The sequence below is a fragment of the Marmota flaviventris genome, chromosome 2, assembly GCF_047511675.1.
Source record: "Marmota flaviventris isolate mMarFla1 chromosome 2, mMarFla1.hap1, whole genome shotgun sequence".
In the NCBI taxonomy this organism is placed as follows: Eukaryota; Metazoa; Chordata; class Mammalia; order Rodentia; family Sciuridae; genus Marmota; species Marmota flaviventris.
Genome location: NC_092499.1, coordinates 68,836,341 through 68,852,773, shown reverse-complemented (window position 1 = coordinate 68,852,773; position 16,433 = coordinate 68,836,341). Strand labels below are relative to the sequence as shown.

Below are 16,433 nucleotides of genomic sequence, written 5' to 3'. Positions count from 1 at the left end.
CCTCTGTTCTTCATCTTGGTTATAAAAGGTGTTGCTGTCCCAGAGCGCTCTTCCTCTGCTGTCCCCCTTCTTCCCACTCATGTCTTTGTCAGTGGTCAAATTCCACGTGGTCCCCTTCAGAAAAGCCTCTCCTTCCCTTCCTTCCCGTCAGGGTTGCCATGGTCTCAGGGTATTTTCTCAGTAACATGACTGCATCACCTTTTATAAGCACCACCAGAATTAGCCTTTTGAGCCACAGATCATATTTTGCTTGCTCCCTGTGATCCCCAGGACAACTCCAGACTCCTTAGAAGCCCACTCAGTTTTGTACCCTCTGGCCCCAGAACACCCCCGTAGTGTCCCTCCTCCTGTGCCCTCCCCTTGTACTTAGTGTGTCTTTATTCCTTCCTCATCCAGCTCACATGGTTGTGAGGCAGACTTTCCATGACTCCTTTTTTATTGGTACCAGGGCTGGAACCCAGGGTCGCTTAACCACTGAGCCACAACCCCAGCCCCCACCCCTTTAAAAATATCTTATTAGAGGCAGCATCTTACTGAGTTGCTTAGGGCCTCACTGAGTTGCTGAGCTGGGTTTGAACTCGAGATCCTCCTGCCTCAGCCTCCCAATTGGCTTTTCCATGACTTCTTAAGGCAGGGAGTGTCTCTCTCACAGTACTTGACACTATGTGCTAATTAATGTCTTGTTTCTGAGTTGCAGATTCCTGTAGGGCTGACTTTCTTATCTTTTTCCCAGTGCCTGTTATCATACAGAGCCCACAGTAGCTGGACTGTGAAAGAACACGTTGTTAAAGTCACACACATCTGTGAGTTTCTGATCCTTGTGGAATGATTGTGCATACCCATCTCTCTCTCTCATTCCATCCGTTAGGCCTGCTTTTCTAAGGAAGTCATTGTGTGTCAGCTCCATCACCATGTGGATGTCCTGAAGGCGCTGTGTGAAGAGCTGACTTCGCAGGAGCATCAGCAAGAAGTGCAGAGAGTGCTCAAAGATTATGAGCAAAAGATAGAAAGACTTCTGAAATGTGCTTCTGAGATCCATGTGACTCTGCTGGCCCCTGTGGGGGGCACATCAAAAGACGAGTTAGAACTTCCGAAGAGTAGCCAGGCTTTGGGGTAAAATTGAACGAAGCCTTTTGCATAATCAGATGGCACCGAGAGTTATTCATTCTCTTTTGGGTTCCATTTTTCTCACTCTGTTGTAATACCCAGTCTCGATTCCTTCCTAGGGAAACTGTGACCACAGCTGAGAATGGCGGAAAGGGTTTCCACAGTGAGGTGCCATTTGCCAAACCAGATAATCAGCTGTCGACTGAAAAGGTGTTAAATGTGGATAATCTGTTGTAGAAGTAAACTCATTGTAAAAAGCAAAATGTAAAACAATCCACTTCTCATTAATTAAGCTTTGGTTTAATGATCTGATTGTTTTCATCAATTAAGAATCCCCACTTACCCAAATGCAAGGAAGACTGCTTTTCAAGAATTAGCATGCAGTGCACCAAAGCTGTAGTGAGCACAACTTAATCTAGCTGTGAGGATGCAACCAATTGTTCCTAGCAGAGGCCACTCTGAGTCACTGTGAAGCGAGGTCATCTGTGTCCATTGGTCCATTGCTGTTGAGGAAGAGAGTGAGCTTGGTCTGCACAGATGCTTCTATTTCATTGAGATGAACTAGTTCATTTATCATTTGTCTTCTCATTGTAATTTGTTTCATTTTCCTCGAGAATTGAATTTTCTGAATTCTTCAAGTTAGATAAGTTGGCATGTATGGAAGATCATAGGGAAGATCATATGGAAGATGTAGGGAAAAAACAAGGTAACATTTGTTTTGAAAAGTCTGCTTCTGTATCGCAGGCTTCTGTTTGCTTTTGACTGTGGCCATGTGGTCTCAGTCAGAAACAACATTTAGAGGCTGGTAGCATTCATTCAATGATAAGAAACGATTAGAAGGCTAATACCTCTTCTCCATCCTATGGGAGGACTTTTTTCTGAGCTGAGAAATCTCAGAGAAATTGTATTATTTCCTGATTTGGGATATTAAAAAATCAATGATACTTCTTGGAGCATAAAACATTTAGCTTTCCAGATACTTAAGTGTGTTTAAGATATTGTGTTACTCATTACTCATGTTTTACATATTTGCTTAGGTAGTGGAACCTGTTGAGAATTTTAGCCTGACATCGGAGTTAAAACTCCAACAACAAGAAAGCATTATGGAGCAGCTGGAAGAAGATCACAGTGCATCTAAAAATAGATTACAAAAGAGGTAACCTCTTTTTAAACAACTGGAAAGTCCACCAAAAATCTTTCATTGAGAACATGTAAAAAAAAATGATTCTTTAGTTGTAATTTTTGCATATGGTCCACTAACTTAAACAGGACTTCCTTAGAATTTCCTCATGCACAAATGACAGTAACTTAAAAAATTTTTGGTTCAATTTTTAAAAGTTAAGTAATATTGCCAGGCATGGTGGTGTACACCTGTTATCCCAGTGGCTTGGGAGGTTGAGGCAGAAGGATGGCGAGTTTAAAACCAGCCTCAGCAAAGGTGAGGTTCTAAGCAACTCAGTGAGACCCTGTCTCTAAATAAATATGAAATAGGGCTCGGGATGTGGCTCAGTGGTTGAGTGCCCTTGAGTTCAATCCCCAGTGGTACTACTACTACTAATAATAATAATAAAATAAAATTAAGTAATGTTGCATTTAATTTTTTCCCCCAGGTATGATACACACAAAGAGATTCTTGAACTACATCTGCAAAACAACAAATTCAGGATTACTTCCGATTTCTCTAGTGAAAAGGAAATGAGTAGTGCTAATCTGCAGAATAAACTAACAGATTTACAGGTAACACCCACAAATATGATTTCTCTGGTTATGTCTTTTAATACAAACAATACCACCATGAGTATGGATGGTACTATTTTTGTTGAGGTCACATAAGCAAGGTGTTTCCAAAGACCTGTTTGTTGGATTGCATTTTCAATGTCACCCTATTCTGTAAAATGATTTGTTTTCAGGAATTATATTAGGAAAGACTTTGTTCAGGGTCTTGATTTATTGCTTCTGCTTTAATCTTATACTCCAGATATTATGGCTCATAAAATTTTTGACTGTAGTTGGAGCTTTCAATGAATTGGTCAAAAACAGTGTGTTTAAGGGCAATTTCAACCTACTTACGTGCTGTTCCAAAATTAGTGAACTAGCAACTAAATATTCATTTAAGTTGTTCATCTTCTCAACCAAATTGTCACATTGTCTAAAATTGCTGCAGTGTAAACCAATTGTTGACTGTGGGATGTTGTGCAGTGAGGGACAGGCAGTGGAGGGAATTTTCACTTTAATTTATGAATCATATTCCTAGAAAGGCTTCAGAGAAGGTGTCGCAGTTGGCTCAGATGTGGCAGAAAACACAGTCTGTTAGAGGTATTCACACAAATTGTAACCCCTGCAAATAAATATCTTAATTATTTTGGAGATTATCTGTGTATTGTAGTGTAATCTTGTACACCAGCTGGTGGAACCCCTGCAACAGGTGAAGAAAGGTTCACAGGTGGGCCCTACAAGGTTGACCTCCATTTTCTAGTTCTCTTCCTCTTATTATGCCAGCTCTCAGTCACTTTGTTGGTCCCTCAGTAGGATTCTTAAGTATTGCCTTTGTTGGTGAGGAAGAACTGAGAGAGCAAACAAGAATAGTGTAGACTTATAAATGTTTAATCATAAACCATAAGTTAATTTTATTCACTTATGTGTGCAGAAACATTTGTGGTTAATTCCAATTTTCTTCCAGTTTAGAAGGTAACAGAGATTTAGTAGCTAGAGGAGATAGCATATCTGTTATTACATCTACATATGTCTTTCTGAATTGTGTTCTGTGTATCTGTCTTAGGGGAGGGGAGACACCTTTGAAATCCATATTGTCTATTCCTTTCACTTCATTGACTGGGTCTTCTGAGAGCACAGTTAATATCTCTTCCCCACAGGACAGTTCATTTGTAGTTGGTTGGAAAATATTTTAAGGCACATTTTGATGTGAAACATTGTGCTTGCTCCCACTGTTGGTAAATATCTCATTTTGTAAGAATATTATAATTGTGCCTATAAACCTTTCATTGATAAGTTAACTTATGTATTTTATCTAGGTCTTAAAAAATGAAACTAATGCTTGCTGGAAAGAGTTTGAAAGCACTTCATTGGAGTTAGAAAGTCTCATGAATGACACGGAGAAGCCTCTTATAGTTAAGGAGAGAGACAGGTTAAAGGAAAAAGAAAATGAGCTTCAAATGTCTCTTAATACCAGGTATAATTCTGAGATCTACTAAACATGAATTTAATAAGTCCAAAGCTTTTAAAAGTAATGTTAAGCAAGACTATTACTATGCTAAAAATGTTATCTTATTTGGTCATCACAACCAAAAGAGAGATTAGCATTGTTGTGTCAGAAAGCTTTCTGTTGCTGTGACAAATTCCCGAGATAAATTAGCTTAAGAAGGGAAAAGGTTTCAGTCCATGGTTACTCAGCCCTATTGCTTTGGGCCTGTGGAAGCACAGTACATCATGGTAGGAGTATGGGGCAGAGGAGGGCTATTTACTTCTTGGTGGCCAAGAAACAAGAGACACAAAGGGGTTGGGGCCTCAATATCCCCTCAAGGGCTCACCCCTAATGAAACTCATTTTCACTAGGTCGTCCTAAAGGTTCCACCACTTCCCAGTAGCACCAGGATGAGAATCAAGCATTAATTCATGGGCCTGTGGGGAAATTTTCAGATCCAAACTATGGCAGTTAGGATTGACATTTTACAGATAAGGAAACATACTTGAAGAGGTTCAATAATGTAACCAAGTCATACCACTAGCCAGAGACTTAAGATAGCACTTACGTCTTTGTAGTTCCAAAGGCCATGCTCTTCCCACTGTTTTTCCTTGGGCATGAATTTGGCTAGGTCACATAACCTCTGAGGCCCAGTGACTTTTTCCTTTCTAAAATGAAAGTGCTTTATTATCCAATATACATAGGATTTGTGTTCCCAGTACATATTCCCATTTTTCATAGGAAGCAACTGAGGCTCAGAGTCTGTTATTTATCCATAGTCACATTTCAGTTCTTTATCAAAAGAGCCTATTTGTTGAACATCATTATATTCCTCTATTTTTAATATGGATAATATTTTTAATATGGATTTATAATAAATCATCTATAAATATGATTAAGTAATGAGGAGCTTTCTTAGTCATCAAGTCAAAGTATATTCAAGTTTTTGCATTTTCAAAGAGAAGGAAATGCGTAGTATGTTTAACAAATTTCCATCTGTGTGGTATCTATTAAACCATTTAGAATGCTTGGATATCAGGACACAGAGAAGTCATTAATAATGATATCAAAATAGCAGAAGTGAGCTGGAGTTGCTCTCAGCCAATGGGGCATACTTAACCTAGGTCTGGTGTCCCTTACTAAATGAAGGTTTGGGGAATGAATGAATCAATGGATGAATGCATAGTGGGGAAAAAAGAATACTTGAATATAGCAAATGACTCTTTTTTTTTTTTTTTTTTTTTTTTTACATTTTGGATCTGTGGGTTTGGGTTTTCATATGATGATTTGTACATGTAATTAACTATATTTTGGAGGGTAACTATTTCCTGTTCTTGGTTAAATAATGGAGTTAATGTGTTTTCATAGGATAGCTGTCAGCTCTTTCCCTCATGTCTGGTTTATTTTTTCATCCAGAGTGGAGTCTTTGGAGATGGCACTGCAGGTCTTATTACCAGTGGAGAAAGAGTCACTCTTCCTGTGTGGCTCAGACCTATTTCCCTGTCAAGTGGCCATCCAGGAATTTCATCTCGTGGACACTGATGGAATTTATCAAAACTTGAGGGTACATACTTTCATACAGTATATTTATCAAATAATCAATTCTTCAGAGATTTATAGATATGTATGAATTTTTAATTGTTTATCCTAGTATAGATTTGGAATAAGCTATGATAGAATATAAGTCAATGATTTGAACTTGTTCTTTATTTCTCAAACTTCCAATTTCTTGCACATTTGGAGGTAGGTAACATGGACTAAATAATAGGACATTTTCTTTGAATTCAAAATAAGCCTTTATGAATGCCTTCTTCAATGACTGAATCTCCCAAATATTGCACTATCCTCACAGATTTAAATCAATTGGCAGTTTACTTATTCCAGATCCTGTCTTAAATCAAAGATATTTGTTTTGTTTTTCAGATTGTAATATATATATATATCTCAATTCTTAATCTCTAGTTCCTTGCTTTGACACAATAGATTAGTCTACTTATTTTCTTTTGAGGTTTGGAAAATCTGAAAGGGTATCAGCAGAAGAAACAGCTGGGTCAACTGTAATTCAAATGTTTCCTTATGATAAAACTGTCATCTTTGGTTAAACTCAGAAGTATTTTTTCTAGATCCAATCTAGTCATGTGATTAGGATTAGTTTCTGACATGCAGTTTTCTTTTTCCTGCCTCAGTCTTCTTAGCTTTTAATTTTTTATTTTAGAACATCCAAGATTCCATAGCCAAACAGATTAAAGTATGTACCAGTTTAGAAGAGCCTGGCAACATTGTATTAAAGGATTTACACCCACTTGATCTACATGCAACCCAGAATATTATACTGAAATGCAAAACACAGCTTGAAGAAATGAACCACAAGCTGCGGATGAGTGAAGAGGTCCTAAAAGCTCTGGGAGAGTTTATAGATTCTGTAAGAACAGTTAAGCTCTCTGTTGATCTTGTTACCGACCTTTCAGCTTCAGATGCACCAGTAGCCCCAGAAAATACTTTGACAGTGAAAAATATCAAGAGAGAAATTCGTCTGATGAGAGACAAGGCTAGGCATTTGGATGAACGTTTGAAGATGCTTGATATAAGCTTTGAAGATGCAGACCTAGGTGAAGACACTTCCTGTAAAAAACTTCTTGATGCCCTAACAATGAAGTTATTCGAGACACGTATCTGTGACACACAGGAAGCATTTGCTGAGGAAATCAATTTAGTAGAGACTTGTACTTCCAAAAATGCGGAACTCTTTAAAAATATTCAAGACATGCAAAATCAGATCGGTAAAATTGGTCTTAAGGATCCTACTGTTCCAGCTGTAAAACATCGGTAAGGGCTATGCTGTTTCCATCCAGTGATACTTTTCAAATATCTGTTATGTGAAACAAATACTTCTGTTTCTTTCTGTTTTTATTCCATCCTGCTCTCTCTGTTCAGTGTTCGGTATTCTTTTCAGTCCTTTTCGTATGAGCAAGCTTTCATTTTCTTGATATAATGCCTTTACAGAATGTTAGATAATTTTCTTCTCTTTGAGGTGTGTCTTCTGGACAGAGGAGTGGCAAAATAAATATAGTGTAAAGGACTGCGTTACTTCAAAGTCCCTTGCTCTTCTGTGTGCTTATTATGGAATTCTGTTAAGGACAGAAGACTGGCAAACCCCACACATCTGATAGGAAAGGGAGAAGTGGTGGAAGATGCACATGCCTTCCTTGGCTAGTTGGTCTTCTCCTCTTCCCCCAATAGGATTAGGGTGGTACTGAGAGGGAGGCCATGAAGCCTTTAAGAGGAAAGCTAATATTGGTGTTAATTGTGGAGACTGAGCAGAACTGGTGTAGCTGCAGCCTTCTGCATATGTGCTGTTTTCATTCTGGCATTCAGAGGATGTCCTCCAGGTCCTGAAAGCTAAAATGTTAGGAAGACTCACCTTCTGTAGCACTTTCCTCTTCTTTTTAAATCTCCCACACTCTCTCTAGTTTCTCAAGGTCATGGAGGTCGTCAGCTGACCTGTCACCGTATTAGTTTTCCATCTGTGTGACTCAGATACCTGACAAGAACAATTTAGAGGAGGACAAGTTTATTTGGGGTTCATGGTTTTAGAGGCTCAGTCCAAGGTCAGCTGACTCCATTGCACTGGGCCCAAGGTAATGCTGGAACGACACAGCAGAGGACAGGGGGAAAGAAGGATGCTCAGCTCATGACAGGCAGGAAGCAGAAAGAGAGCAGGAGGAATAAGGAACAAAATAGATAATCCCCCAGGCATCCTTCTAGGGACCCACTTTCTCTAGCCATGACCTCCCTTTTACCATGCAGTATAGTAATCCTTTCAAATTATTAATCCACCAAATGGCTTAATCCATGATGAGGTCACAGCTCTCATATTCTAATCATATCACACTTCTGCATTGCTCACTCATGAACTTTTGGGGAACACCTCATATCCAAACCACATCAGTCAGTATAACTAAGTGTGCTCTTCACTCTGAAAATTTTCCCGGCCTTCAGTCCCATGAGATTTTTCTAGGGGACCTCAGTTCATAAGAAGGTATTATACTAATTATTACACAGTTATTATTTTTCTAAGTATAATGATAGATTTTAGTAATAAATATTAATGTATAAATAAAAAACCATACATGTATAAGTAATAAATTACGTTGTTAATGTAGCTCTTAATACAGCAAATATGTACTGTGTGCCAGGTACTGTTTTAGGTATTGGGAATGCAGCAGTTAACAAAATTAAAAAATTCTTGCCCTTTGTAAAACTTATTATCTACTGAGAGGAGAAAGATGTTTACGACGTCTGGTGGTGATAAAACCTATGGAGAAAAACTAGGGAAGGGGAAGGAGGTTGCGATTCACTAGGATCATTGGAGAAGGCTTTACTGAGAAGGCCATCTTTGAGTCAAATGAGATGCAAAAGCAAGTCATGTGACCACCTGGAGGAAGAACCTGCTAGGCTGAGGGAGCAGTGGATACAAAGGTCAGATGTGTTTGAGGAGAGGCACGGAGATGAAAAGGTGCAGCAGTGAGGGGAACAGGTAGGAAAAGGGGGTCAGAGATGGCATGGGTGGATGAGACTTAGCTCAGGTAGGGACTTGTGGGCCATGTGATGACTTTGGCTCTTTCTTTGAGTGATATAAAATGGCATTGAAACGTTCTGGGCAGAGGGAAATGATTTTATTTGAACCATAACTGGTTCTCTCTGGTTGATATGTTCAGAATAGACTGTAGCAGTTGAGAAGACATTATCCAAGTAAGGGATGATGGTAGCTGTCCTAAAGGGGTAAGATTTTGTATATATTTTGAAGACAGAGTCCACAAGATTTGTTGATACATTTGGACATGGTCATTAAAAGAAAGATTAGAGTCCAGAATGATTCCAAGGTGTGACCTGAGCAGCTAGATGAATGGCATTAACAGATGAGAAAGACTGATGTTTATCAGGTATTGAATGGAAGATCAGGTGTGCTCCGTTTCAGAGATGATAGGTTCAAAGTCCTTATCCAACATTCAAGTGATAATCTCGACTTGGCTCTTAAAAAATAGATGGTGTCAGGAAAAAGGTGCAGTTAGAAGCAAACATTTGAGAGTTTTCAGGATTTTATAATGTATCAATAAAGCCATGAGATGGGATGAGGGTGCTGAGGAAGAGACAAGAGGTCCAAGTTGTATATACTTCAGGCCACCCATGTTAGGAGATCAGGGCAATGAGGAGGAACTGGGGGAGATACTGAGACGGAGCAGTCCGTGTAGTGGGAGGAAAACCAACTGGGTCCTGGGAGCCATTGAAGAAGGCATTTCACCAAGGAGAGTGGGCAATCCTGGAAAGTGCTGCTGACCAGAGAAGGAAGGTGAGGGCTGAGGAGCTCAGATTTCCCAGTTTGAGGTGCTCTTCATAGTAGTTTTGATGGAGCAGTAAGAGGTGAAAGCCTTATGGGAGTAGATTCAAGAGAGTGTTGGAGGAGAGGAAGTAGCTTCAGATGAATGGAGTAAATCCTTCTGGGATTAGTTTACAGTTTAAACCCTTAGTTAAATGTCTCCAATTTGATATGGAAGAGCTTTTTTGTACATAGAGTAGAGCTGAAAGATTTCCTTACCCTTTCCTTTGTCTTTGGCCACTCTCACCCTTCTTATCAACCATGCAGTATTCAGTCATCCATGTCTTCTTGCCATACCATGCCGTCTTTCCCACACACCTGCACACTGCACTCTTTCTCATATGCATTAGTATACCTTTTGCATATGTGTTCATCACAGAAGAATATTACTACTTATGATTTTGTATATATATTTAAAACACCAAATTAGTATTCTGGAAATGCAAAGAGTTGCCTGTAGTCTGTAATAGGAATATGTAGTTTGGGCATTGATCTCATGAGGAGAAATGGAAAGAGAGTGTATCCTCTGCCCCCATTAACCATATTTGTGTGGAACCCAATGGGTTAACAATTGGCTAATAAACTTTTTTCTCATCCATCATCAAGGAAAAAATTATTACTTAAACTGGAGAAGGATATAGATGGGTATGAAGAAGAGAAGATACACTTGGAAGAAATGGTTGATTCTCTCCCCCAATTCAAAGATGGCAGAGAAAAACCTCTGATTCAACAGTGCCAAACTACCCTGCTCTTGTGGGAAAATACAAAAACATCCATTGCTGAATGGTAAGGGAAAAGAAATCCCTTCTGCATCTGTACACAATTAATGTTTTGAAATGTCATGTTGAAAACGCACCCTGTAGACCTGACAGAGGGGCAGACAGAACTCACAGGGCCATGTTTGTGATGTGGTTCTGGCAACTTCTAACAGTGGCCTTCTGTGACTGTGGCCACTTCCCGCTCTTTTTCCTTGGGGGATGCGGCCTGACGGGTTTGGTTTGGGAAATGCCTGGATGCCTGAGTCTCCCTGATGGCTCTCCTGAATTCTGCTGCCTCTCTGTGGCCCTTTCTGCACCCTCTTCTCAGGATCCCGCCCATGTCCTACCAGAACCCACGTATACAGGAGTCAAGATACAGTCTCTTCATGGCGTTTGGTCTAGTTCACCCTCTGACTTTACAGAGGAAAGATCTGAGGTCCAAAGAGACTAAAGTAACTTTCCCAGAGTCATATGACAAATCAGCCATACTAGATACCAAGCAACTAACTGTATAGCTTTACTTTTTTATCTCCAAGAATAATGATGAAATTAAGATGCTGGTTTTATAGGGTTATAAATCATGTATTTATCTCCGGAGTTTATTACCCTTTACATAGTGATCTTGTGACAATACTAATACAGTGATGGTTTTATACCATCTGTTTTGCCAGGTTAATATATGTGTCATCATTCCTGAGTTGTACTGGTAAAACAATGTTATGAACTGGATTGAGAGGGAAAGTCATTTTTTAACTTATTACTCATTATAGTAGGATACTTACTTACAAAGAGAAACTGGTTTTGTTATTTTCATACATTTTTTCTTACATTTTTTTCTCTTCAGTCTTGATCAATGTGGAAGAGTTTTGGAGCTCTTAAAACAATATCAGAATTTTAAAGGTATCTTGACAACTTTGATTCAGAAAGAAGAGAATGTCATCTCCCTGCAGTCTTCCTACATGGGAAAGGAGAACCTGAAGAAAAGGATCGCAGAGGTGAGACTGTTCCAAAAGAGACATCTACCTAGTGATTCGCTTAGGAGTGTCAGGGAAGAGAGTATTATAAATGTCTTTTTTTTCTTTTTTGTACCAGGGATGCTTAACCACTGAGACATGTCCCCAAACTCCCTTTTTTTTTGGAGACAGTCTTCCTAAGTTGCTTAGGACCTCACTAAATTGCTGAGGCTGGCTTTGAACTTGCAATCCTCCTGCTTTAACTTCCTGAGCTGCTGGGATTATGGGCGTGTGCCACTGTGCCTAGCTATAAATGTCACTTTTGAAACTAGATTTAAAAGAAGTTACAGGTGACTCTATTTTACCAGCTATCTAAGAATATGTTGAATTTTTCACCAGTGCTTTAAAAAACAAACAATCAGTTCACACATTGGTACTGGGTTACCTGTGTTTGGATTTTGATACTGGGACTGTGGTCTGCTGCTCTCTGTAAGGCTGTAACAGCCCTTTCACTTACTTCCTGAAGGGAAGCTGAGACTTCACTGCAGTTTTGAGAGAACAGAGGTAACAGGAAAATCCCCTCTGTTCTGAGTGAACAGGGGAAAAAATATATTTTTTACTTACTTATTCCCTGTAAAGATGTGTGAGCTAAATCTCCAAGTAACTGCAACTGTGTCTGTGGCCTCATCAATCAAAACTTCATATGGTAAAAAGAATAACATCTTTGGACACTAGATGTCATTATTTTCTATGATTTTACGTATAGTAGTCATCAATTAGTGTAGCAGAAGAACGGAATAGTTAGAAAAGAATACACCATACTATACTACATTACCTTACATCAAAAAGTCGGTTTTTTTCCACCAGATTTTTAAAAATATTTTAGTTGTAGATGGACACAATACCTTTGTTTTATTTTTATGTGGTGCTGAGTATCGAACCCAGGGCCTTGCACGTGCTAGACCGAACACTCTACCGCTGAGCCACAACCCAGCCCCTCCACCAGATTTATGAGTTTTAAGTTAAAGTGCGGTCAAGGCTCACAAGCATGTGTGATACATAGTCAGCCTGATATACCTGGGTGTTAGAAAGCAATTTCATTAAACTTTCTGGTCACCAAGAGCAACTCATTTGAAGCTTAAATGGACCAGATTTTTACAGGCAGAGTGGTCTTTACCTAGAACTATAAGCCAACAAGCTCAAAGTGCCACCCAGAGTGTCAGGAATAGCCCTCATTGGGGGGTGCCCCTTCTCGGACTCAGTTTCATAGAGCTTGCTCATCAGGAGGGGCCCTGTTTGAAGACCAACTGTAAAAGAGGTGACTGTGTAACTGTCTTCCTATCAGACTTCCTCCAAGAAGGCCACCAAGATCATGAGCAGAGGGTTAGAATTGCTCAGATGCAGCCTGTCTGGTTCCATCCAGTGTAAGCAGCTTTGGGTTTTTTCCTGGTCGTGGGAACTAGGAGGATCCTCTCCTCATTTTAGTGGATTTAAGGAACTCTGGTTTCTTTGTTCTCAGAGAATCATGTTCAGCCTTCTAAGATGCCCTCCAGCTTGTGTCCCAGTTCATGTAACCACCCTTCTTCTGTGTCCCCAACACCAATTTCCCACCTTGTCCTCTTGTTTCAGGGTCAAGGTCTCTGCCTAATTCAACAGACCCTGTGTCCCTGCCTTGTACATGACCAGATACCTAGTCCCTCTTGACTTGCCACTTTTCTTTGTTTATGTGACTCTTCCTCAGTCCTGGAGCCCTGCCTTAGCCCTGCTAAGTGACCCTGTTGCCAGAAGAAAGCAGCCCTTTCCTGGCCTGCTGAGCACCTAGCACAGGCACCTAGGTTCAGAGCCTGGTAATTAAACAGTGTCTTGATGAGCATTAGCCACCAGGCCCACCCTGTGTGAGGCCGATCTGCAGCTCTTCTAAGGTGCCCAAACCCTCTTTCCATGACCTCATACCTGCGTAAACCTGTAACTATAAACTGTCCTTTCTGGATGATGAAACTTCCAATGGATAAAACTTCCTCCCATCACCTCTAGGCATTGGCCACTCTCTGGGTGAGTCTCCCTAGTGGCCAGTTCTGACCCTTCTGCTTCACTAGCTTCTCTGTGACTGCTACAACAGGAGCCCACCCCTATCCTTAGCTGTACTTGGCAGCCTTAAGTCCAGAGCCTCTCCAGAAAGTCAACCTCCATCTTCTGCCAGGGTACAGGAGAAGGGCACTGAGGGTCAAGTGTTTCTCTTAAAAAAAAAAAATATCATCCTCTTTTCCTGTTTGTGACTTTTGTACTTGCCTTCCTGGGTACCTTGAGGTAATTTCAAGCCTTTTTTGAAATTCTATGGCACAAGTGGGCTGGCTTCTCCCCTTCACTTTACTCCCAACCCCCCTCCCCTGTAGGCTCATTTTTTTCAGATTTTATAAAAAAAAAATTCACTACATGCAACATGTCATTTCTCATAACAAACTTGTTACATATATTGTCTCATGGTTATAAGTCTACAGTTCTTGCAAGATAGCTATTAAATCCTTGAATATTACAAAAGTTTATTTATTCGTTTATTTTTGGATTAAACAGGTTTAGACAGAAACCCAACTTTATGGTTATAGGATATAGAATATTTAACTTAAAAATATGGAAACTGGCATTTTAATATTTGCTGACCTTTTTATTTTCTTTGTATTGAGGAAAAAGGAATGGCTTATCAGTTCTTTGCCACTTGTGATGAGGAATCACTGTGACAAGAGCATATTATGGCTTTTCCCCCGCTCCCCACCAGTGCTGGGGATTGAACATAGGGCCTCATGCTTTCTAAATCTTATCACTGAGATACACCCCCAGCTCCCTATGGTTCCTTATTAAATAACATGAAGACTTTGTGCCTTCTCATTTCAACAATAATTTTAACCATGAATAAATCAAAGAATATGGGCTTTTATAAAATGATTCCTATATATAGTATTTATACTATTGAGCAATAGTAGTTCACATAAACATGCCCCATATACAGAAATTATTATTATACTAAATTTTAAATTTTTTGAACTATTTTATATAATTCTGTAGAGTGAAAAATATTTTCAATAAGTACGATAGCATAAGGTTTGCAGTAATCTGTACAGAACTGATAGAAATTGGTGAGAAAACCCCTGTGATCCTAATGGTTGTTTGTATATACTTAGTAAATTCAGATTGTTAATTAAAATAAGAATCAAAAGGACATCCAAACTAGTTGACAATATCTCTTTTTTTTTACTTTCATATTAATTGAGCTTTTTTGATAGTCAGTAAAACAATCTTTACATTGTTGGTGAAAGAGTGTATTATATGGCTCTTTTAGGAAACTCTTTGACAATATTATTTAAGATCTTTGAAAAGCTTTCTACCATTTGATCAAATATTTTGCTTGTAGGAATAGATCATAAGGATATAATCTTAAATGTGGAAAGCTCTTAATATGGAAGATGTTCATTGCTGCACTTTATCAAATCACTCATTTCTGTGTTTCTCACCATTCTTCACCGTGTTCATCTCCTCTTCTCTCCATTTATTACTTGCCTCAGAAGCCCAAAACCCTGAAGCCATATAAATTGAGATTGAATAGGATTATCTTGTGGGCTTGAGGTTTTAAGTAATTGCTACTACTACTAAAATGATACTAATAGTGACGATGGTGGTGATAATGATAACTTTTAGTGTTGATGGCTTGGCCATTGTATGCTGGGTCCTTCTGCCTCTGTGAGTAGGAGAGAAGATAGGTGCTAAATACTGATCCCATGGGGCTGTTACTCATCTGGTCTGTTGAACAGTAAGGAAGCAACATGAAGCAGAAAAAAGAACTCACCCCTAAACACAGATTGTACTTATTGATAAGAATGGTCTAATTTCTGTTTTGGAATTTGTACAGTCATACTGGCAATTTGCTTGTGTAAGAAGAAAGAAATTGAGGATAAGAGTATAGGAACTTTCCCAAGACCACATGCTAATAACAGGCAAAATCCTTATTATTACCCAGGAAGAGCTGATCACAGTGTCATGTTTCAAACACTGTATAGAATTGCATGATTTGAAAGTATATTTGAAATTAATATATAACAGAAGTTAAAATTGGTTAACTTTGCTTTGCCTGACCTCTTTATTTAACTGGAAAGACTTGATTACAAAAGGTATTTTAAAAATTAATAAGGGCTGGGAGTGTAGTTCAGTGATACAGCACTTGCCTAGCTCATGTGAGGCTCCAGCATTGCCCCCCCATACACACACACACACACACACACATATGTATATAAAATAATAAAATTAATAGGGCTGGGGATGTGGCTCAAGCGGTAGCGCGCTTGCCTGGCGTGCGTTGCGGCCCGGGTTCGATCCTCAGCACCACATACAAACAAAGATGTTGTGTCTGCCGAAAAACTAAAAAAAATATATATATTAAAAATTTTTTTTAAAATTAATAAAATAACTAATCAACCCTTAAGAAATGTGTCATAGTCCAGGACTTTCTTGTTTTATTGAAAATTCTGTATCTTGTGTCTTAATATAAGGGTATCTTATATATTTGCTGAAAAGTTATTTTATATGGAAAATACAGAAATTTTAGTACAATGGTGATTTTTGTGTGTGTGTGTGTGGGGTTGGAGATCAAACCCAGGGCCTGTGCATGCGAGGCAAGCACTCTACCAATTGAGCTATATCACCAGCCCCTTTTCTCAGATTTTAAAACTGTCTGTGAGAAGGAAATTTTAGTGCTGGTTATTAATATAACTTTCAGTTAATTTGGTGGTGACTTGGGAATTGTCTTCACAAACTGTCAATCACAGTATTTTCATGATGCTTTGTACCAGTAACTGGATACTGCTGGGAACTTTTGTCCTTCAAAACCATAGAAACCTGGATGTTTATCTAGGATATGGTGCCACATTTCCACTGTCTTTAGTTAAAGACAAAAGAGCAAAAGCAAGAACAGAAAGGCTGAAAATGCCAGGGCACTATTAACGTTGGAGAAATGTCAGAGTGGGCCTACTTCTCATTACTTTATGCCT

The 16,433-nt window shown here is 39.2% G+C and overlaps 1 protein-coding gene across 9 annotated transcripts in view; it reads left to right on the top strand.

Annotated features, from left to right (window-relative positions):
* Syne2 (spectrin repeat containing nuclear envelope protein 2) overlaps positions 1-16,433 on the top strand; it is a 332,720-nt gene that overhangs the window by 128,485 nt on the left and 187,802 nt on the right. For all 9 annotated transcript variants that reach the window (XM_071607983.1, XM_071607984.1, XM_071607982.1 and 6 more), the window contains 9 exons: positions 869-1,113; positions 1,227-1,317; positions 2,145-2,263; positions 2,718-2,844; positions 4,140-4,297; positions 5,726-5,873; positions 6,525-7,135; positions 10,293-10,472; positions 11,289-11,439. In XM_071607983.1, the coding sequence (XP_071464084.1) occupies positions 869-1,113; positions 1,227-1,317; positions 2,145-2,263; positions 2,718-2,844; positions 4,140-4,297; positions 5,726-5,873; positions 6,525-7,135; positions 10,293-10,472; positions 11,289-11,439 (1,830 nt within the window). The remainder of the gene's footprint in view (positions 1-868; positions 1,114-1,226; positions 1,318-2,144; positions 2,264-2,717; positions 2,845-4,139; positions 4,298-5,725; positions 5,874-6,524; positions 7,136-10,292; positions 10,473-11,288; positions 11,440-16,433) is intronic.